The sequence below is a fragment of the Anoplopoma fimbria genome, chromosome 5 (genome assembly GCF_027596085.1).
Source record: "Anoplopoma fimbria isolate UVic2021 breed Golden Eagle Sablefish chromosome 5, Afim_UVic_2022, whole genome shotgun sequence".
Classification (NCBI taxonomy): Eukaryota; Metazoa; Chordata; class Actinopteri; order Perciformes; family Anoplopomatidae; genus Anoplopoma; species Anoplopoma fimbria.
Genome location: NC_072453.1, coordinates 9,752,496 through 9,777,446, shown reverse-complemented (window position 1 = coordinate 9,777,446; position 24,951 = coordinate 9,752,496). Strand labels below are relative to the sequence as shown.

General features: G+C 38.2%; 1 protein-coding gene across 1 annotated transcript in view; it reads left to right on the top strand.

Annotated features, from left to right (window-relative positions):
- LOC129091320 (corticotropin-releasing factor receptor 1-like) overlaps positions 1-20,365 on the top strand; it is a 51,541-nt gene extending 31,176 nt beyond the window's left edge. The window contains exons 6-14 of the mRNA XM_054598898.1: positions 324-430; positions 5,972-6,092; positions 7,114-7,267; positions 8,625-8,685; positions 9,943-10,015; positions 14,542-14,627; positions 14,790-14,925; positions 16,162-16,203; positions 20,225-20,365. Of these exons, the coding sequence (XP_054454873.1) occupies positions 324-430; positions 5,972-6,092; positions 7,114-7,267; positions 8,625-8,685; positions 9,943-10,015; positions 14,542-14,627; positions 14,790-14,925; positions 16,162-16,203; positions 20,225-20,365 (921 nt within the window). The remainder of the gene's footprint in view (positions 1-323; positions 431-5,971; positions 6,093-7,113; positions 7,268-8,624; positions 8,686-9,942; positions 10,016-14,541; positions 14,628-14,789; positions 14,926-16,161; positions 16,204-20,224) is intronic.
- Positions 20,366-24,951: the final 4,586 nt, after the last annotated feature.

Here is a 24,951-nt window from a genome sequence, read left to right as displayed (position 1 = left end):
AAGTCGCTTATTTGTTATAATATATTACAATGAAAGAAAACGTGTAGCTATTAATTATGTAATGGTTATTAAAAAACAGAGCTTCAAGTAAAAGTCTCAACAAACTTTTTACTCATTTTTCATTTTGAAAGTTTCTAAACCCGCCTCTCGTGGTTCAAAGTCACAGCAGGAGTCGGCTCCCAAAAATATTTCCAAAAAAGGAAAAAATAGAACAAAGAGGGTTTTCAGTCTTTGAAGTCTCTTTTCTTATCTTGAGAATATTGTTTGTGTAAATCAGAAAACCTCCCAAAAGACTCATCCATTGCTTCCTTCTCTCCCTGCAGAAAAAAGGCAAGATGCACTACCAGATCGCCGTGATCATAAACTTCCTCGGCCACTGCATCTCCATGGTGGCGCTGCTGGTCGCCTTCTTCCTCTTCTTGTGTTTGAGGTAAGTGATTCGGCGCCACATTCACCAGTCCGCCGATAATCCCGAAGACATCCTCGATGTGACAGACACGTCAGGGTTCTCCAGATCCCCTCGTCTTTCAAAGCGCCTCTCGTTCTTATTCACAAACCGTTTGGTCATGGGATGAAACCTTCCCTATCTCAATCCCGCAGATGAAAAGGGGTTTAGATGCCTGCAAAAACTAGGACACGTCCCCCACCACCACCCCCACCCCCTCCCACAAATGGGAATAATAAACCCATCTTGGAATGAAAAAAAACAGTCTTGTGAAGGCCTGCTGGGACAACCGGTGGAGGTGGAACAGGTTCGTCTGACAAACCGAAATAAACCGAGCGTTAACGACAGAAAAGGTCTTAGCGCCTTCAACGGCCGGGACTGTTATCGATCCCCGAGAAACCCCCGGGCGGGTGAGAAAAGCATGAAAGGCCACGCAGAGACATAATAAATAGAAGCTCTGCAGGTTGCCGTTTATTCACATCCTGTGTTTGTGTGGCTCACACAGGGAGGTGGGGAGGGAGGGAGAGAGAGAGAGAGGGAGGATGAGTGTCAGCCAGCTAAAAATGGCATCAGGGCTAGTGGAGGAGTTTGGCATTTATTACTCACCTTCTTCACTTTTTAATGAGATCCAGAAGCATTTAAGGGAAGGTTGACTCCACCAGAGTGATAGAGAGAAAGGTTGACACTCCTGTTCAGTGTTGTGGAACTGAGAGAGAGAAAGTGGAAGGGATGACAGCAGAGAGGGAGAGAGAGAGAGAGAGAGAGAGAGAGAGATATTAGAGGGCTGAAAAAACACTGAGCATTTTTAGCTGACAGTGAGACAGAATATAAATCATACTGTGAGTTCCAATGTCAGGGTTTTATTTGAATGATATCGACAACATAGAAACACAAGAGTCTCCTGGATAATTTAATACATTTCTGGTTTGTGTTATTAGGGTTTTTTGCAGTTTTCATATGGAAATGAACTGCATTTAGTGCACGATAATCAGGTTGCTTATTTTATTAAATAGGTTTTCACATGCAATGAATTTATCTTTGTGCTTTGGTGCATAAAGATAAACAAGAGAAGATAAAAGACAAAAGCATTGGGCTGAAACAGTCAAGAAACAAATAAAATGTAAAAATATGTGCATATATATGTATATTGTTGTTTTTAAACGAAAGAGCTGTGTAGTTTTTTGCAAAAGTTCACAAGCAAAGACACTTTGACATGAGCAGTCAGGGATTGAACCATCAACCAAGAGATTAGTTAATAGCCCACTTTCACCTCATCCACTGCCGTCCCAGTTTTGTCTGATTGATGGCCCTAAACCCTATGAATTATGTCATAAGAATTTATTCACCATATTAATCAAAAACTGATCCAGAATTTGACAGTTAACTATTTTAAAAGTGCTGAATGATATATGAGGTTTTTCTTGAATGGATCTTTAAAAGGAAACTTGGCTATTTTTCGACATTCCAATATTTATTCGGTGGACAGCAGTTGTTTAAATTGGTCCAGTATTGATGGAGAACGCCGCAGATGGCAGCTGCTAAACGGACTGTTATGTAATATTTTCGGGCAACTCCTCTCCGTCAATGTACGTCCACTGAAAGTTGTTGCCACTGAGAGGCTTATGTTGCTATTATAAGTGTCTGGTAGCATTATGGAAAGACAGACCCTACAGAGAAATACAAGCTTTCTCTTTACCTTTCTGTTTGTTGTTTGTCTTGCTCAGAGAAGTCTCGTTCTGAAATCGTGCGTTGCATCCACATTGTGGAACTCAACGTAATATTCAGTTGTGCCGTCGAAAATCTTTTAGAAAACACTAAGCTACACTTTCTGTCTTCCAGCAAACTCAACACAACAGCGGCACTCCTCTCTACAACTCTCACTCACGTTTCCATCGTTGTTTTCCAGACATAAGTCAACACTTTCAAGATGTCAGAACAAGACTTTTTGAGCAGACTTGGTCAAGAAAAAGGTTTTTTTTCTCTGTAGGTTCTTTTCTTAATCTTGTCAATCACTTATAATACCATATACCTTATAATATCATTAAAGATTGACCTCATTAGTCACTAAGACACAAAAACTGATGATAGTTTGCTTAGCTTAAGAAAAAATGCAAACTACGCTGTTGGCAACTAAACAAACAGATATTTTCTAACACAGCTTTGTTTGTTCTGATGATTCAACCAGAAGAGTTTGTGTAGTTTTTCCATCCAACTGTCAGTCAGCTTAACATTAATATGCATGAAATTAAATGAGACTTTAACTTTAATCTTTAGGCTGGAAGCTAGAATTATCTCCTCGCTTGCATCTCCATCGGCAGTCGGGTATAACGTCAGAGGGAAATTGATCAAATTGTTCAGGGATATGATTCAGTGATCTTGAGGGCAAGCTGTTCACCTTCACCGGCACCTCCATCGCCGTTTTGTTAGATCAGGAAGAGGAAGACATTAATAAATTAGACTACAGACAACCTCTATTAGAAATGTAAGCAAGGGTTTTTTTGCCAACGGATATTCAAACTCACACCTCTGACCCGTGATATCGCTGCAGCAGCTACCACCACACTTAGGTTAACAACGTTTTATATGATGGGAGGCGGGGTGCAGAGTCAGTGACATCCATTCAACATGTCTTTTATGAAAGATAAAACTTTATTGACACCTGAGTGGAAAATTCACACATTACAGCAAGAAACCGATAAAGAACTAGTTTAGCTAGATAAATGCAATTTAAATAAAAAACACACAACTGGCTAACCCCCTGTTTAAACACCAATGGGCTGTAATGCTTCGTAAAACACATTTCATTCAAAACCCCAAAACAAGCAGCGATGTATGCAGCCAATCGACTCTAAGTTGGCGACGAGGTACTCAGCAGTGTGTGTTTACTGGTAGTTCTGTTAGCTGTTAGCGGTTAGCCAAACGCACTGTTCAAAACAATAGAAAGTGAGAAAACTATTCCCCCCCCCCCCCCAACTGTGTCTCTGGCTGCAGAGTAGCACCAGCGGCTTATACTTTAAAGACATTAAAATACCTTAAACTATGCATATCATTTTTTTTTCAGTCATTATGTGAGAACTATATGTCATTTATAATTGTTTAAGTAATAATCTCTTCTATTTGAAACATATACACTCAATAGTATTATAACATTCCTGTGTGTTGCATGTACTGCACATATATATAATATTATATACTTTGCTATATTATTATTTATATTGCACATATATCTATATTCTTATATGTGGTTCACAGATCAGGGCTGCCAGATGTGCACTACTGGGCTTATTCTGCACAAATATTTTCATATTGTTTTCATCATTTAATATATTTTAATATATGGTTTAGAAGTTGTTGTTTTTTGTCACATCTCTTTCATTTCTTTAAGGTCTTATTTTATGTTTTATTAATTTAATTTAAATTCTATATCTGCTTTCTGAGTTTACCCTCGGAGATAATTATTGTCTCATTGTCTCTAATTGCAACGTACATAATAATATGTTAAGTGTACGAAGTAAATATACACACACTATATAGTAGCATAGAAATATATGTATATATTTGAAATGGAAGAATACCACGATATAGCATATAATATAATAAGGAAAGTAGCAGTAGTATTATTATTTGGTGATATAAGTAATATAATACAAACCATGAAAAGAAACAACAGAACACAAACCCAGAGAACAAATGTATTTTTTTTATTTATCTCTCTGTGTCTTTGACAAAGATTTGTCTGCAGGAGTTTTCCTCTTAATTAATACCCATCATGCCGAGCTGACCCCACCGGCAGGATGCCAAAGGAAGTGAGGTCACCAGCGTAATGAATACGAGTGTTTAAAAAAAGCCTTCTGGCATGACATTCACTGCCTTTGTAATACTAATGGAAGCTCCAGTAATAAGTGATATAGTGGGAGGAAATTAGCTGCTTATTTGTGGGTTATAATACATAACTTTGTATATTTTTAAACCCTCAAGGCTGCTTTTTCTTACTCCTGTGTAACAATATTATAATTATTCAAAACTGCAGCAGCATTTTTATGCATAGTATTGTGTTTAATTAGGCCATTGTTCTTTAAGAGCTCCACGGTTAATACATTACATTACATTACATTACATTACAGTCATTTAGCAGACGCTTTTATCCAAAGCGACTTACAGGAAGAGTAATAAAAAGTAAAGTGAAAAGAGCAGAACAATACAATGTCACCGGAGAAATTGTGTCTGCTCAGTCAGCACAAAGCCAGTGCCAGTGACACCTATTAATAAATGATGCATGCTTAGAAAAATAAATAAATCAAGTGATTCACGGTTGGCGTTCGCCGGCTGATAATGCCGTCAGCTGGTGACAGCAAACGAGGCTGTCACCACTGTGACCGAGGTTTGGCTCGCTCTGTCCGCTCAGTCGTGTGCTTCTATTTTCAACCGCTCACTGTGAGGCAGATTTCTTAATTGTATCCTGAGGTTGATTTATTTGCAGCATTAAAAAACACATGAGATGGTCGGGGCATGACACAAACAAGAGTGCAAAAAGTGGGGCTGAAATGTTACTTCATGTTATGTTAGCGGAGTGATGGGAAATGTTACTTTGAGGCTACATCTCTTCATTATTCATATTCATCATCCACGTTTGCATTTTTTCTGAGGTTACTTTATATCACTTTATATCACAGTGGAGGAATAGTTAACTACTCTGAGCTAAATGTCTATGTTTAAAATACACTACAAGACTCAAACTAAGTAGGAAGAGATATTTAATTCATGTATTTCCCAACAGTATGAAGCTAGAGCAAGGAGGCAGTTAGCTTAGCTTAGCTTAGCCTGGGTCTGTCCAAAGTTTAAAAATACATCTCCAAATGTATTTAAAGCTCATTAATAAATGTACTATGTTGTTTTAGTCAGCACATAAACAGAAATATACAAGGGACACAATGTGATTTTATGTGCCAGGCTAGCTGTTACACCCTGCTTCCACTCTTAATGCTAAGCTAAGATAATCACCTTCTGGCTCCAGCTGAATTTTCTCATTAAGTAATAAAGTAATTTCCCAAAATGTTAAATTATTCATTGACCTCTGGTTCAGCTTTTCTACATTTCATTTCGATATAAGTTTGTTTAAAATACACTAGAACATTAATTCATTTATTTTGTTGGTTTAATCTGAACAAAAACAGAAATGTAAAATAAATATTACTTCCAGTCTTTATGCTAAGCTAAGCTACTCCCCTTCTGGCTCAACTGAATTGTTGTCTCACAGATATGAGATCTGTATCAATTCTCTCTGCAAGAAAGCGAGTAATTGTTTTTCCCTAAATGTTGAATAACACACTGAACTCTCAGTTTTGGTACATTTCAACGTGATTTTGTTTAAAATGCACTTGAACACTATATTAATATTTATATTCAGACATTTCTCACAAGTTTGTTTGCATGTTTGCTTTTGCATTATACTTTCTTTACTAAAGTTGAAAAAGAAGCATAAACATCTAAGATTATAAAGATTATTCTCCTCTGTTTGTGCCACAGGAGCATCCGCTGCCTGAGAAACATCATCCACTGGAACCTCATCACCGCCTTCATCCTGAGGAACGCCACCTGGTTCATCGTCCAAATGACCATGAGTCCTGAGGTGCACGAAAGTAACGTGGTACGTATTCCCTTTATCTGATGATCTTTTTCTTTATTTGTTTCTATTCAACCCTAAATAGAACTTGCACTAGTGTATAACTTTGACTTTGCTTTTACTTGCTTCATTTTGTTTTTATAAATATTTAATGAGCATTGTTGGAGGGAGACTGAGCCATAATCATTTTCATCACCAGACATTGTTATTTAGAACAAAGAAGTTGAACTTTAATGTTTGCAACAAGAAGCACTTAAGAAAACTAAAGCACCAAATGTGGATTAATCCACCGCGGAAAATAGTCCCAAACTAATGCACTATTTCTTCCTGTTTGTTTGATGAAAACTCAAATAATCACCTGTTTTATGGGATTACTGATCTTTTAAAAGAAATTAAACTCAAACACATTGTTGGTCTTTTCATGAGATTTACTGGCAATAAAAGAAAAATAGAATATCAGCAGCCTTATCCTTTATTTAGTTCATGACATCCTTTATACCTTTGGCTTTGTGTAAACTGGCTAAAATTATCATGAAATAACTGTTCCAATTTCCTCAAATTTTAACCAGTTTGTCTCTGTTAAATAGTTTGAAGAATTTTTACTTGTTGGTGTCTTTAAGGATGATGCTGCTGCATTCATGAACTTAATAATAAGGTGTCGAATTAAAGCCATAATGTTTATTTAGGGAGATGTTTGGTCGCCAGTTGAAATTCTCCAAGTCTGTTAACTCAATTGGACGGATCCAAAATCTACCAGATGTGTTCAGTTGCTTTAAATCCCTCGTATGTTGCTGGGAAATAAAGTTTGAATGACAAACGGCTGGCAAACATAGAAGGCATTAAAAAAAGCCAGATTATTGCATTACAGTAAAAGAAAACTCAAATGGAGCTTTCTTTTGACCAACTAGAAACAACGTCCAGATGAAATGATGATAATGTAACCTAAAGAACATGTCGTATGCTTTAAAAACATGTCTGTCAGTAAGATGATATATAATATTTTAGAGAAACTGTTAAAGGTCTAACAGAAGGATTTATTTTGCAGGTTTGGTGCCGCCTCGTCACCGCCTCCTTCAACTATTTCCACTCCACCAATTTCTTTTGGATGTTTGGTGAGGGCTGCTACCTCCACACGGCCATCGTCCTCACCTACTCCACCGACAAGCTGCGCAAGTGGATGTTCATCTGCATCGGCTGGTGTGAGTACACCTGCTGCTACGCAATGAACATTAGTACGGCTGTATGAAACCTTAGAACAGTGAGGCATTTTGGGAAATATACGTATTTGCTGGGAGTTAAACAAGAAGATCGATGCCACTTTCATGTCTGTGTGTGTTAAGTATGAGCAAGAGCCAAGAACAGTCAGCTTAGCTTAGCATAAAGACTGGAACAGGAGCCTGGCTTTGTCCAAAGTAAAAAAAACACATCTACAAACACCTCTAAAGCTCAACAATTAACAAGCTTTATGTTGTTAGCTGAATCCATACACAAACAGAAATGTAAAAGGGACACTATGTTGTTTTACGGCTGAAATTAAGTGCCAGGCTAGCTGTTTCTCCCTGCTTTCAGTCTTTATGCTAAGCTAAGATAACCGCCCCTAGCTCTAGCTCAGTACGTAGCATACAGACATGAGAGTAATATTTGTTTTATCATCAAACTCAGCAAAAAAGCGAGTATTGTATTTCCTAAAATGTTGAACTATTTGTTTAACTCCAGTCAGTTTGGGTGAATCTCATTTTAACAGCTCAGACACAAAAAAACATCCAACAATGGGAGCAGTTGACTTGATGGAGATACCAGGATTCGGGGTGGCGGCTGGGAAACCTATTGGTGTGGAGTTCAACTAACACCCCGTTTCACACTGTCAAACTAAACTATGTGCTGCTGAGATTAGGTGCATTGTGCCATCTGGATTACATTTTCCCCCGGGGAAGCGTGAAGCCTCCGTGTGGAGGGAGGAGATGGCAGCACATTTTTTCAGGACCGCCGTGAAAACATAAATAAGATCAAATTTTATTTGCTTTGCTTCACTTTAGCTCAGGCTTCAGGAGAAGACATTTTATTAAAGCAGAGGTATGGACAAGAGATGAAAACAACAAGGCAAATTACATTTTTCATGTAATCTGGAGGGCTTGTGAGAGTAGGTTTTTCCTAAGGTCTAACCTTACGCCGATGACAACATATTGCTAATGAAGTGGAAAGTTTCCAGAGATGTTTGACGTGGCGGCTGGCAAGCTCTTCATGGTCAAGTCATATCATCTCGTCGGCTCTATTATACTTCCCATGAATCGGTAAATCAGACGATCGCTCTGCATTACCGTCAACCAGAGTCCAGCTTTTCATTCATTCACGGAGAAAACGTTCAGATGGTGGCATGTCTTGGCTTGGATCTGCGGATCACAGCACACAAGCAACAATAGGTTTTGACAGATCTTGGCGGGCGCTGGTGAAAAAGAAAAAAGAAATCACATTGCAGCATGAAATCCCTGCAGGGATATTGTATGAAAAGATGAAAGAATAATCTGTCATTTGTCTCTTTTTCTTTTTGCCTCACAGGTATTCCATTCCCTATAATTGTGGCATGGGCAATTGGGAAGCTGTACTACGACAATGAGAAGTAAGCTATTCACACGGGAACAGTCAAACTGCATTGCATTAAGGAGATGAATGCCTATTAATAACCTCCGGTAATCACATTTGCATCGCACAATATTCTTAATTACAGGTTGCCCCTGTGGACATTTTCACTTTGAGAGTGAGTGCTTAGCGTTTGATTGATATAAAGTGGTTTCTTTCTTCAGCTTGCAGAAAGGTGATAATTCAGCATTATATAAATGTGCACTGAAAAACATCGAATTTTAAGACCTTAAAAGGATAGTTTGGATTGTTGAAAGTTAGGTTGTATGAGGTACTTCTCTTAGTGGGTGTATTACTACAGTATGTGGAGAAACAGACAAAGCAATGTACTGCTGTGGCAGTATTTTAGGAAGTATTAGTTTGATTAACGCTATATTTTGAGTATTTTCACCTCTTTACCTTTCTGTCAGACAGCCATTTCTGACGCTATGATATGCTCTCTTCAAAAACAACCACACTCCTTTGACCAAAACAGTAATTTTACCTCACAGAACACAGAAGTTGCTGATCTACTTCTGCCTTCATCTGTTAGTTAGTTTGTATTATCACTTTAGTGAATCCTATCTAACCCTTTAAAACACCAAAATCACACAATAACATAAACAAACTAAAAGAGGAAGGCAGCGGTAGGTCTGCAACTTTATTTATATATATTTATATACTAACTTGAGCACCAAATGTGGATTAATGCGCCGCTGAAAATAGTCCCCAATGAATGAATTATTTCCTTTTATTTGTTTGATTAAACACTACTACAGTGAGCAGCTGTTTTAGAGGACTTCAGAGCTTTTTTTAAATAAAACCAGATATGTGTGACCCATTTTTAAAGATGTTTGTCGTCAGTGGGAACCGATGGGCTCGGGGCTGAGTGTCACAGATGAGCCGGCGACGTCAGAAAGTGTTGAGAGATGGCTTTTGGTCTTTTCATGGAAGTGAAAGAAATCATGTATTTAGCTATTTTATTTCATATTACAGCAAGTATTATCTAAAATACACTTTCTGTTTTGGAGCTTTCCAGTGCAGCCATCTACCTTATTTATTTATTTTTTGAAAAAAATATTAAATTAATTGCCAGTTTTGATCAAAATAATCATCTATATTTCCTTTTTTCTGTGAGTAACTGACTGGAAAACATGTGTTTAAACATCTGAGCAAAAATTTAAATATATAACTCAAACACAACTCAAACAGTACATCCACCTGTAAGTAGTAACAATGCCTTCTGTTTTGATTTCAGGTGCTGGTTTGGGAAGCGAGCTGGCGTTTACACAGACTACATCTACCAAGGTCCCATGATTCTCGTCTTAGTGGTAAGAGTCTTTTTCTTTTTATCCTGCAGCGCTTTCCATAACTGGACGATACAATTAGTCTTTATTACGTCTTTTAAAAATGCCTGACAGGCGTGAAATGTTGGAAACCACAACACATTCTTCATGTTAGAAATGATGAATGTGAAGCTCAGACTCTCTACCTGTCGAGCGTAACGTTTAAACCTGTTAGGAATGTAGAAAGAAATCCAGGGATATGCTCAGGCCTGTTTGTTCCTTTGAGGAATTATCTCTAATATTTGGATATTTCCATTCCCTGAGGGGACGTTTTCCAGGCTTAAATTTATTATTTCATCAAGTGTCTGCATCCAGATCCACATTCAGCTGCTGAACTTTAAAGTGCAGCAATATATCATCTTAACCCTTTTACATTACTTTAAAATATGTGTTCTGATGATGTCCACAGTGCAAAGTCCTGATCATATCATCATTATTTTTATTTTATGTCTATGCCTCAGAGCCAGACATTATGTTTCTGGGTTGTCCGTCGCTCTGTCCGGTCCATTCTCGTGAACGTGATATCTCAGGAAAGTCTGGAGGGAATTGCTCCAAATTTGGCACAAATGTCCATCTAGACTCAAGGATTCAAGGATCATTTATTGTCATTATGCTACACAGGGATGCAAAACGAAATTCTGTTGTATCCCATTTTCAACACAAAAAACCCATGACAAACCAAACAGAAACAGCCGTACATTCCTGTAATGCATTTCTTGAATTTGCATCATAAGGAATGTAAAAGGCATCAACAAAAATAGTTATCTGGGCAGATAACATTTCCACATTTTAATATTGAAAACATCAGGAAAACATTGTTCATGAACTTTGACTGGGTTTGAGCACCAAGCATCATGATGTAAACACAGAGCTCACCTCCTACCAAGGAAAAACTGATTAGATTTTTGTGGCCAAAGGTCACTTTGAAAATCATGTTTTTGGCCATAACTCAAGTATTCATGACGCCAGGGGCTGTTGATTGAAAGCCTGACATAAAAGAATGCAGGATTTGGGGACATTGTTGCATTTAGGTCCACAGAGAGAAGTAAAGACATACTCGCTTTTTGCAACCCCTTATGTCTCTTTCTGGCTGCGTCATCATCTCTCACTCTCACTTTTCATATTTGTGAATAAATGTTTGACAAAATTAAAGCTGCTGGGAACTTTTAAGTGACAGATAATGGTTTTAAAATTTTGTAGACCCCAGAAATTTTGCTATTGAGGCTTTCAGGGAGTCTGAAGTGTGAATCAAGGGTCTCAGAACCCCCGAGACCCCCTTTATTTTGCACACTGGAGCTGTGCTTGAACTTAAAAAAAGAAAAGAAATCAACAATATTTATGCCATATGCACAAACAATCATATTATTGAAAAAACAAAAAGCCAAAAATTGTCCCCAGTGATGCACAGGGGTTAAACGGGACAAGTACCAGCTGCAGGATCTCTCCTTCAGCCTTCATGGTGAAGCTGTTATTGTGACTAACCGTCCGTGTGAAGCCGCTCAGCCTCCAGAAGAACTCGGGCTGAATGATCCTGCAGATTTCTGCAGATCGTCTGGGGACTCGGTGCCGCTCCTCGTACAAGCTTTAGTCATCTCTGGTCTTGACTTCAGTAACTCCCTCATGACCGCCCTAACAGAATACCGTCCTCAGTCCAGTGGTGGAAAGTGCATTCACTCAAGCTCTGTACTTCAATACAATTTAGAGGTACTTGTACTTTTACTCTGCTACATTTCAGAGGAAACGATTGTCATTTTTACTGCTTTTATTTTAAAGCTTTAGTTACTTTATAGATTCAGATTATTAATTCAAAATATGATGCAAAAAAATGAATTAGGATGCATTTTCTGAGATTAAGTTACTCAGCAGTATTTAAATTACCTTTACTAGCTGCAACATTAACATGATGCCTAAACATCAATGCATCATTAATGATAACTAAATAAGATTAGATTAAATTTGTACTGAAACAACTCAATACAGTTAACTATTAAGCAAAAAGAAGAAATGTACATATAATAATAAACAGTAAGGGTAGATATGAGTATGCTAACACATAAACAGTATGAATATTAGAGGTGAAATATGTTGTCAGTAGTATAACTGGGAATATACTAGAATATACACAGTGTAGACAGTAAATATGTATTTTTTGTCAGCATATATTGTATGGGTAAGAGTATATTCATTAGTAAATAAATATGAACACATATAATCAGATCCAAAAAGGGTTTATTGCCAAGTTTGTTTGCAGATACAAGGAATTTTGCTCCGTGATTGGTGCATGACAATAAACAGATATAATTAAAAATAGAAATATGATAAACAAACAAATAATATAAGGGTTTGCTAAAATAAGAGTTGTGCAATACCAATAAAGAAAATACCAGTATAATATATGTCCTTTTTAAATGGTCCCTTCTGCATCATTAGTACTTTTTACTATGATGCTAATACTTCTGTTATTTTACTCTGAATGCAGGACTTTAACTTTTACTCTGAGTACTTCTTCCTCTTGTCCACTTGTTCCGGGTCTGTGACCTCCTCCTCTCCTCGCTGTGGTGATTTTGACCATTTCTCTGTTGTTATGGTCGTCTCCTCCCTGCTGGGTCTCCGGTGGTGGACTGACTGACCTTCAGCCATCCTCGTCAGAAAACAGCTCGTTCCTCCATCTCCTCATCTCATCCGTCAATAAAAAGTCATCCCTCCATGAGGCACTTCATGTTTCTGTCTCTGCTGCCTCAAACTCTCCCCTCAAGCACACATCTGCCTCCTCCGATATCTCTCTGCTGCTTCCACTGGATAAAAAAACAAAAACACTTCCTGCTTACAACAGCAGCTTCTCTTTTCGGCTTTTATCTCCTCGCCAAGTTCTCGATCTTGCAGGATCACCGTCGGGTCATCAGCATATTTGCGGTGTCTCGTGTCAGTGAGTCGTGGTTGTGAACTGTCGGTGCCCTTCAGCCGTCGCCTGTAAGCGTCAGCGGTAAAGTGATGTGCTGCTGTAATGGATAACTACAGGATGGTATTAAAACACGTTCAGCACTAATACATGAGGCTAGTTAGGACCGGAGGAATGGAGCGATCTTGAACATTATCCGTGCATCTGTTCAGGCCAAGGTCAGGTCAGCCGGTCCTGGAAAGTACTCCTCCTGCTATTTTTGCTCTCATGTTACATCATTCACACCTATTGCATCTATTGATTTTGTCTCTCGTCACATTGTGGGGAAAAGTGATCTCAAGGAGCACTTAATGTAACCAAGAACCAAGGTTTTAGCTGTGTTAAAGTATACAGCTGGCTTTATTTTATATTTTTCTTAGTGTCAACAAATCCCCCTCCCAAAACAACAAAGTAAAAGTTTTGATATTACCTTGTAAAAATACTCCATTACAAGGTTAGCCTTTGAAAATATACTTGAATAAAAAATAACAGAAGCTAAATAATAAAATAAATGGGGTAGAATCTAAAAGAATGTATTGCGTCTGCTGAAAGTATCATAAATCTGCCCCGTCTCAAGGTCTGATTCATTAAGGATATTGTGCGAATTATATTACAGTGCAAAAACACCCATAACAGTTTTCAGCTGAGTGCAATTTGCACTTTTTTTTGCGCCAATGCATCAGTTGTTTTGGAGAGAGTCAGCCAGAATCAGAGTCTCTTTAGAGGAGGGGCTTGGTCCATCCAAAGCTCCTGAAAAAAATGAGAGAGTGTTGTTTTTAGTAATGTATGTCTTTTGAAAAAATAAAATGTAGGGGAGCTTTTATCATTTATTTTTCATGACGTGTTCCAAAATTAATGAGTTTGAGCAGACATCCCTTGTCAAATGTGCTTCAGCTACCAACAACTCTCCAATACCTTCACTTTAACTGTGCGTTACTATCGATCGTTGTGATTTGTAAAATCAGAGGTTTTCTAAAGGGACTCTGGTGCTCTGAGACACTTCCGCGTAGTAGCTTTAAGTAAAAGTAACAATAATATTTGCATCAAAATATTATTTTGATGTTGCAGCAGTAAAGGTGGCTCAACCCTTAATATAACATGATCATTTATTAGTTTATTTGTGTGTTGGATTAATTATCTAAATCTGCAAAGTAACAAAAGTATATAAATAAATGTAATGAAGTAAATAGTCCACTAGTTGCCTTTGAAAGTTTGTGGAGTAGAAGCATTAAGTAGCATACAATGGAAATACATTAGTAATATACAAGTACCTAGAAATTGTACAGTCCAGTGTTTGAGTAAATGCATTAGTTACTGTCCACTGCTTCTTACATGGTAAGGCAAAAACTGTATTTAGAATGTGAGGATGAGTGCTACGTACAAATCTTAACAGTAATTTCACTGGTTTCCAGCAAGTTTCTTTATTTCTAAACACTGAAAATGTCCAAATATAAACTACGATGACACCGTGCTGCCGGACTCTAACCCTCCATTAATAAACCTGTCGAGTACAGCCTCTCTCTGACATTAATATACTCTGAGAGAGTCTCACATTAATCTGCTGTCCCAACAGATCAATTTCATTTTCCTCTTCAACATCGTGAGAATCCTAATGACCAAACTGCGAGCCTCGACCACATCGGAGACCATCCAGTACAGGTACGTTTAACGCTTCCTGTTGGTACACTCACCTTGAATAATTCATGTTTTGACCTCGATCGGTCGATTGTGATGAACAGTTTTGTAATGTTTCCTCTGTGTGAAAGACAGTTGTGTCAGTAGACGTCATTCTTTCTGTCCCGGTTGTCTGATCCTCTGCAGGAAAGCTGTGAAAGCCACTCTGGTGCTCCTTCCTCTCCTGGGAATCACCTACATGCTCTTCTTCGTCAACCCGGGAGAAGACGAGATCTCGCAAATCGTCTTCATTTATTTCAACTCGTTTTTGGAGTCATTCCAGGTAAGATTTTTTTCTTGCTTCGGTCCAGACGTTTGAATCCGTTCACTCCACCGAGCTCGAGTAGTGGATTCGTATTTCATCGTGACATGAAACAGTGGTTTCTCGGTTAAAAAGTAATTGTCCAATTAGGCCTCGGGGGCTGGGCTAACCATTAGCCAATCAGCGCAAGGGGATAGTGACGCTGCAATCGCGATTATTGTTTATTAAACAATGAGGAGTGATGTAGAGATGCCGTTTACGTCTCTGGTAGAGACCTGCCAATCACTGTGTAGCCACGCCCTAAAGCATCCCCTCTTTATGGTCTGTTTGACTCTAAATGGACCATAATTACATGCTGTATTGTAGAAGACTTGAAACTAGAGATTGAGACCATAAACTCATGTTTACAATGTTTACTGAGGGAATAAATCAAGAGAGAAGTAGAGTCATTTTCTCATAGACTTCTATACAACCAGAGGAGTCGCCCCCTGCTGGACAGTAGAGCGAATGCACCTTTAAGACATGAAGCATTGGCCTTACTCAGCAGAACCAGAGGTTGCTGTCTGGTTTAGACTCTGGCTCAGCTTATTTTTCTTTGGCATATCATGGTCCCTTATATCTTCTCTTCCTAAATCCTTCCTTATTTGTGTCCCTAACATTAAATCTCCAACTGCCACTTTCTTTACAAGAAAATGTGAATCTTCAAGGTTTTGTGTAAAACATTTACACAAAACCTCCCAGAACAGACGGCAGGTCTACAGGGGAGAATTAACCCAACATCTCTGATACGTTCAAGGTCTATCTTTGGCTTTTGGGCGACTGAATGATGTTTGTTCTGACACGACCACCTTCATTAACAAATTGATTTTACGTATACGTCATCTCTTCATGCTCCACTCTCAAAACACCGACACAAATTGTCATGGCAACACAACACCAATCAACTTCAAAGGACGTTCGATTCAGGTGTTCTGTTTGATATTTGGCAAAATTTATCCCGGACATCCTGAATGCTTTTCAGCAAAAAAAAAAAGTGTCACATCATTGTGTGCGTGGGCGTATTTTTGTCCACAAAGACGCAGTAATGGTAATGAGTGGACAGTGTTCCTCTCCGGAGATGATTGAATGAATGTAACGTGTTCGATAAGCTGCTGTGCGGCGATTAAAACCAGATCAGTGATGATGTTTTGTTGTTTTGGTTTTTATTTCTGATGACATTTTGTCCCTCTCTTTATCTCCCTCCTCCCCTCCTCACAGGGCTTCTTTGTGTCCGTGTTTTACTGTTTCCTAAACAGCGAGGTAAGCACTTTCACATCCGCTTATTGATCAAACATTTTACACTTCTTTATGTTCCCCGTCTTCAGGGCGCCTCCGCTCTCCCTTTTGCTGGCTGTTGTATTATTAGATGGGATTGACTGATAGAGCTTGAAGCACTAGTATTTAGGGCACAATTAAGACTTGTCATGTCTAAGTGACATCAATTTCTACTCTTTATGACAGTGTCAGCCTTAATTTGGTCTCATGGAGAAAAATCGTGGGTGAAACCCTCTCAGAATAGCACAGAAACATGAATATGAATATTTTTCATGACATGTTTCTAATATTTGAATTCTGTTTTTGGGGTATGAAAACATTCAAAGTGCCACAAATGACCTTTCTCTATATCCCGCCCCCTTGCACGCAGACTGGCCAATCATAGAGCTCCATAGACTCTTCATTTGTTTTCAGATGTTCTTTATAGTTCAGGCTGGTTTAGAGAATTTGGAGCTCGTCGTGTTTAAAAGTTGTGTTATAGTGATACTCGTTACCTGGAGAGGTTGAAACGAGATATACATTTAGGAGTTAACATTAGCAGCGTACATTAGCACATCATTAGCAAGCATTAGAAATTCTATGCTAAGCTAGCTAATGAAGGTATACTGGATTTATACACATGCTGGTCCCTACAAGCTTTTGTAGCTATATCTACAAAAAATAATGCGCTGCACTTCTAAGATATCCCATGAAATTATTCACATAATCGTGAATGAGGAATTATAAAGCTCAAAAGCATCCAACAAAATTTCATCAAAGAGACGCTATTCATGCAGCATTTGAAACATAAAGTCAACGAGTTATTTGTCACGTAACTTGCATAATTCAGTAATGGCACTTACGTAGGTATTTTAAACCAAACTATGACATTTTCGTAAACCTAACTTAGAAGTTTTGTTGTCTGAACAGTTGAAATTAACACGTGTTTCCGGACTATAGTAGGAAAACTAACAAAAAATATGAAGAGTAACTTTTCCTAAGATATCATTCAAACCGTTTTAATGATTGTAACAGAAAATAAAGAGGAACAGTGTTGTTCCTTAATTTCACTGTCTTCTGTCTCGATCTTCACTTTTACACTGTGATCTGTGGCTTTAGCTTTTATCTTTATCTTTTTAACCTGTTTTCATCCTGGAGATATCCTTCAAAATCATATCATAGACACTTCTGTCTGCTTCTCTCTAAAGTCGCTTTAATAAAAATTGAAATGAGATTATATGTCTTCAGGGAGTGCAGTTAGTGACAGTGTGGGCTCCATGGTTATTAGCTCTGACAGCTCAAAGGAGTAGCAGTGGGGGGCGGGGCTTATCAAAAAGTGAATCGCACAAGAAAAAAGAAAATGCATCTTTTTTTCTCCTCCACCCTTACCTCGAGTATCCTCCTTCAAATCCCTTCCGAAGACTCACTTTTACCGTATTTCTTATTCCTACATGTAACTAATTTTATTTGTTTGCACATGTACAATTTTGCACCATCTTTTTTTTTGCATCTTTGGGTCTGGATTTTAATGGCTTATATGTTTTTCATTGAGAAGTTCTTTGTCACTTGGTCTTGAAAGGTGCTATATAGAAATGAAAGCTTTTGTATGTAAAATTGTAAATAAACTGCCACATCGTGCTCTACAAGGTTTGAAACAAAACCCCTTTGTCTTTAACGACAACCCGCCTGACAGCTCTGAATAAATCCTCAAATGACGATGAAGCACAGACGAGGATACTTATAACATCACTTGACCTTTCCATCGAGATGACGGGGATTACCTCAGATCTTTAGGTTTAATCAAGACAGCCTGGAGGTTCTTGGGCTGAATCACAATCTGGTGTTTCTGCTCCATCTCATCACAGAACTAACCACCACCTCACAAGCTATTCCTCCCACTAACACATGGATGTAATATCAGCTGACGGCCGGTCCCTTCGGTTACTGCCCCACACTGTGTCAGTCGGCCTGATGATGAACGAACATCTCATCATGGACCAACAAGGGGCTTAACCAACATGCGTAGCTTACAGAGGATATTGATTTAGTGTTGTGTTTCAGGCTGAGAGAAGCAGAACAGAAATGAGACAGATGAACAAAGGATACTCTGGGTCACATTCAAGAGGGAAAGGAAAACATTTAACATTGAAACACTTTATATGTGGAGGATTAAACGGGTCTTTACAGACAAACACGGCGCTTGTTAGCCCGCTGATGAATTGAGATATCAAAAATAACAGTGTGTTAGAATCATTGTGGTGTTTTTTTGTGAGGATCAGCTCTGGTATGGAGAGAGTGTTGTGATTACTGGAGGCAGGGATGCAGAGAGAGAGAGGGACACATGGGACGATTGATTTTGGATTGGGAGTGGGAGACGAGGAGGAGGAGAGATGCTTTGTAATCATCATTAAAATGATTTAGCATGTTGTCAGTATAGATTCTGTTCCCAAAATACATTAAATATGTTGGAATTGGAGATGGAAATTCGGTTTAACATGTAATGAAGCCCATTTCTGTAGGAAACAAACAAAGAAAGTAACAAAAATTGAGAATAGTCAGAATTTTGAGATACTAAGTCAAATTAAGAGAGTCAGACATTGGAAAGTTGACCTTATATCTCATAATATTAACTCAATATCTTATACTTTTGTCATAATATTGTCAAGGTAAATCTCATAATCATAACTTTATTGCTATCTTTTAATTTTCACTCAGTATCTTATACTTTTCCTTAATCATTTGACTTAATAAGTACCATTTTTAACTTAATATGAAGTGAATCTTGTTTTAACATCGATCTCAGGATTTCCACCTACTACCTCAAAATATCTACTTTTTGTCTTCATTTTGTCCTGTAAATCTTATTACTCATAAAGTAAGTAAAAATTGATCGACTACCTCATTATCTTTATTATGTAGTATCTCATCCTTGTTTAAATCATTTTTATCATTTTGACTTCAAGGGTGACTTGGGTATTTTTCAACCTGGAACCTATTTTCCTGTGTTTTTAGTGTCTAATCGACTAATGAGGACAAAAAAGAATGAAATTAAAGAAGACTTCTCATTGAATGAAACTTTGTTAGACACAAAAACAAACCAGAGAAAGGTGAAGAACAAGGTGGAGACGTAGGGGAAAGTTGGAGAGAGGAGTGCTGGTGTTGTCAGAGTTTGTCGTGTTGGAGAACAGAAAGTGTAGCTTAGTGTTTTTTAAAAGATTTACAATGTCATGGAGGACTATTTAGCTGATTTCCACAATGCTGATGCAATGCTAGATCTCAGAACGAGACTTCTCCTTGAGCGAAAAACACATTATCAAACAGACGAGATCGAGTAAAAGGTAAAGAAAAAGGTTATTATTTCTCTGTAGGGTTCTTTCCATAACGTTGTCAGACACTTATTATAACAATCTGAACCGGTCAGTGGCAACAACAAGCACTTTTAGTGAACGTGCATTGACGCTAAATAATTAAATGGAAGGATTGCTTTGCAGCTGCAGCCTTCTCCTTCAATACTGGACCTGAAACTTTAAGACACAAAAAAACGGGAAAATAGGTTCCACGTTGAAAAACACCAAAGCTACCCTTTAAAAACACAACATTTCTAACTTTAAAGTAACTGAAAATTGAAATGCTAATGTCCAAGTACCTTAAACTTTTGAGTAAATGTACTTTACTTTCCTGTTACTTTCCACTGCTGCATCCTTATCCAAAATATGCTCAATACTATTTACTATAAGAGACAAAAGAGATGCATTGAAAACTAGAAGGATGCTTTGACGAGTGCAAACCTCCGCCAAGGACATTTCCAATAGTGAAAAGTATTTTGTGCAGGCACCCCGCGGTTCAGATCCGCTCCAACATTTGATGGCTCCTACAACCTTCCACCAGGTTTCATGAAAATCAGGCCGGTAGTTTTTCCTGCTGACAAACATACAGAACTATACGTGGTAATATCTCAGTAAGGCAGTGTCGTTACCGAGGCAACACAGTGATCCATCAGCTGATAGGTTGTTTTTGTTGTGGACAGGTGCGGTCGGCCGTGAGGAAGCGGTTCCACCGTTGGCAGGAGCAGCACTCCATCCGGGCCCGGATGACCCAGGCCATGTCCATCCCCACTTCACCTTCACGGGTCAGCTTTCACAGCATCAAGCAGTCCACGTCGCTATGAGAGAGGGAGGCCAGCGTTGTCCCGGATACCCGACCCCCCCGCCGCCGGCTGTCGTCATCGTTTTACACTGAAACACTTTGTGAGCTGTGGAGACAGAGAGGCTGCATCAGTCTCCTAAACCTCAGGAGGGACATTACGCAGAGTTGAAAATGGACGAGGACGGAGATAAAGGACACTGCGGACTTTAGGAAAGGAGAGGTTAGTGGATCAGAAGATGCACGTGACCGAGCTGAGTGACCTTGAATCTGGGTGTGAATGTACAGCACTCCATGTTCTTTAATGTTTGCCTGTCATAGAAATCCTCTGTTGTATTCCTGCTTGCACTTTTTTTTTTTTTTTTTTTTATATTTTACATCAGTGAGAACTTTGGAGCGCGTGTCGCTGGACTGCACTGAACTGGATTCCATCCCCAGCCGACATTGGACTCAAACGCAGCGGATAACTTATTGAAAATTAAGATTTATATTTTATTTTTTTGTTTTTTAAAGTTGTCTGGTTATGGTGTTTGTTAATTTGATGTTGTGCTATCTTCCTCTGTTCTCAGCCAGTTTGGCACAGTCGTGCTACTTTCATCAGCTTTCAAGAAAGTCTAAAACACATTCCCTTATTTTTCTACCTGAAGAGTTTTGTTCCAAAATAATACGTCCACCATGAATTAAAGTCAACGTCGAGCACATGAGGGAGTTAGTAGTGAAGTTTGAAGTCAGATGAGAGGATCTATACCACTAGGAGGTAATTAGCTTAGCTTAGCATAAAGACTGTAAACAGTGGGGACAGTTAGCCTACCTTTCCTTTCAGTGTCCATAAATCAGTGGTTGAATGTAACTCAAGTACTGTACTTAAGTACAAATTTAAGTAACTTGTACTTTACTTGAGAATTATCTTTTCATGCTACTTTCCACTTCTACTCCACTACATTTATCTGACAGCTTTAGTTACTTTTCAGGTTAAGATTCTTTTGGTGTTTTGTTTTGAATTAAACTACTCAACACTTACTACAAGTACAACTGAAACAATAAGTTAATCAACCAATTGGTCAATTGATAGAAAATTTAATTAGATGGATCTCAGCTCCGTCTCACGGCTTCAACGCGTTTTTTTAACCTTCAGGTCTATTTTTTCGACAATGCCCATGTAAACGTGAGTTTGATGCCCATTAAAATATGGAATAACTGTGTCTGTGGTAGTGTGTGTAACTCCGTTAGCTGTTAGCTCTTAGCCAAACACACCATCCAAAACAATAAAAGTGAGCAAACTGTTTGTCCCCAAAGACATACAGTCTATGGGTTTTCCCCTCTGTGTCTCTGGCTGCAGAGTAGCGATTGAAGTTCGGCGATGCGCTCAGCTGTGTGATCACTAGCGGCCCACTACCGACAGTCCAAAACCGACAATCAAAGGTGTTTTTTTGGAAAGTGTGAGTCACTGAAAACCATGAGAGGTCCTTGATCATGCAGCCATAGCTGGACACCCGAAATATTATGAGAGATTAGTCGCGGACAGACACAGAGATGCACACTCACTCGTGCACAAACACGACAGATCCCATTATCTCCTGGCGACATTTATTGATATAGTATATAAGAATATAACAGTCACGGGGGACATGTTACATTATACCTTTAATACTTAAACTACATTTTTCCTGATTATATTTACATTTTTTACTTTTACTGAAGCAACATTTAAATGCAGGATTTTTACTTGTAACAAAGTATTTTTACAGTGTTGTATTAGTACTTTTGCTAAAGTAAAGAACCTGATTACTTCCTCCAGCACTGCTGTTTGAGAGTGAACTTTGTTTCACAATGTGTGAAGATGTGAGTGGATCTTGATTATCTTGTCGAACATCAGTCAAAAAGGTCAAGTATGAACTTTCATGGATGTTTGGTGTTTTTGGAACAAAACTCTTCAGCTGAATAAAGAGACTTATTATTGTTACTTCTCCACCAGCAAAGCCAGAAACAGAGAATCATTAGCTGAGACAAATACAGTTTAGTAAACCAGAACGGAGGTCAATCTTGTATCTCATCAGACTCTCTGTGTTGTTGACTTGAAGCATGACATGTGAGCGGGCTACGCAGTAACTCTGTTTACTGATTTATTGTAAATATATATAAATATATATAAGCTGGGGGAGAGTTAAAGTCACAAATAATAAACCAAAAAACACAAACCACACACTGTGAATCATATGGGCACATTCATCAATGTGATCAGCAATTCACAGTCCACATTCCTACTAAACCAGAATGCCTAGCACCTGTGCATTTTTAACAACTGCTGTTTATGTCAAATTGTATATGAACCTCATCTTTCTGTCAACCCCAAAACATTTTATTTTCATCCCTTTCAAGTGATGTTTGTACGACGGCGTAGTGGGGCCATTTTAGTTCAAATATATAACTACGGAGCTGCAGGAGACGGGTAACATCTATAGAGAAAACTCAGAATTCACAAGATTAAAGTGATAAATTTACAAGGAAACAAACTTTGATATTTGCTGAAATTAACATGTAACATTTACAATAAAAAAACTCACTTATTCACAATACAAACCTCCAATTTTACCTTAATGTATGATGTCATAAAATCAAGAAAAAAAGATCAGAAATAGTCTGAGATTTAAGTCACAAATTAACCAGATTTCTTTATTATTATTATCTGAATATAAAATCATAGATTTCTGGGGAAAAAAACTCCCAGAAGGAAAATTCTGGGGGGTTTTGTCAAAGAACAATTCAGAAGAAAAACAACATACTGATGTGGACGAGGTGAGAACTTTTGTGCATCAAGAACCACAAAGCAACCAAAGAATGGCCATGTTCCTGAATGTTTCACCTCTTCGTTAATGTGTATGTGTGCAAAGTGAAGCGATGTGGTTCCATGTTTTTTCTCGTAAATCTTTGTTATGTCATTATCATAGTAATTTGTGAGTTTTTAAATTTACCTCTGTAGTCTCAGAGAATATTTGTTTCGCTCGGAATTCAACGACTGTAATCTTGGAAATTCTTAGTTTTTTCTCAGAATATAACCCCCCTTCGTTCCGGCTTTGTACTTTTTATTTTTTCTACCTGACATGGCCCTAATACGCCGTCATATGTGTGAGCTGTAGTTGTGATAAAATGTAAAAATGATTTAAGATGACAGGATCTCACATGCCACAGTGATGTGTCTTACTTTAACGCTAATCATCTCAGCAGTCTGTGAAGCTGCTTCATGAGTGATTGGAGGCTTTTTGGGGGAGTAAAATAACGTTAACACAAGTACCGTTCAGAAGTTTGTAATCAGCTGTTTTATTGATGTTTTTCTTTTTTCCTTCTGTCAAAGCTATCTAACAAAGAAAAAACTGTATAAACACCAATCATATAATTAACATTTGATTTCCAGTTCAGAAAAAGCGTCAGTGAGCCTCGATCATTATTGAAGTCTAACTATTGGGTGAGTCTCTCTGATTGAAGAGGTTTGAACTTTGATTTGTTCAGTTGCTTTTTCCAGTAGAGCTACCATGAGACTAACTTTCTATTTCTATTGTAAAGTTTAAAGAAGAGCTCTGCTAAAGCAACACGTTGCCTGTTAATGAAGCTTGTTCAAGGCTGCTTTTAGCGTGAAACACTAAAACTTACTTTCTTATTCAAATGTTTTTCTCTTTCTTCTTGTTGAACCATCGTTTAGCTTTTTGTTTCCATGTACTAAACTAATTAACATCTATTTCTTCAAGACAAAAGTATTAAAGAACAACCGTCCTCTCAAACATCTGACTGGAAAGAGTGAAGGTTTTCAGACTATAAACTTTTGAACGGTATAAAGAGCTCAAATTAAAGGAACGTCTTGTTGTGATGCTCTCCTGCAATGAAAAGGAATTCATCAAAAAAGAAAAGTCAGCATTGAAAATCATCAGAGGACGATGGGGACATGTTGTCATTCCAGAAAAAAGCATTCGGTCAAACATTCAATGATCTCTTCACAGTTGTGTGGTACATACGGTGGTCAAAACTAAATCACAGTGTCATTCACAATATTATTTGTTATTTATTTTAAATATTGTTATTTTCATACTTGAAAAGATGTGAAGAGATAATAAACCGTGTGTTTGAAATTGACTGAATGAAAAATTCAACAATGTGGAGTCAAGTTTATTTATAGGGCACATTTTATACGTACTGAAATACTCCTTCAGCCGGCGTTATTATGGGATAGAAGGCTTCAGAGGTTCAGCATCGTGCTGCCATTTGTCTCCACAGCCCCCTGAGACAAAAGCAAACAAGAAATACATCTTGAGTATCGTGTGATCCTTTTAAGCCTTGTGTGTTCGTCTCAGAGGGGAGCTCAGCTTTTAAATAAGTTCCTTCTGCACAACTGAACATTTACTCTCCGGACTGAGAACCAGAGAGGAGCTTCTGCTTTTAATCAGTGACGTCAGGCTGAGAAACCAGGAGGGATGTGGTGGGGGGGGCATCCGAGTTATTGATTGTGACAGTATTGATGATTATTTGAAAAAGGCAACAAAACCAACAGTTAGGTTTAGACAAAAAAAACCAACAGTTAGGTTTAGACAACAAAACCAACAGTTAGGTTTAGGCAACAAA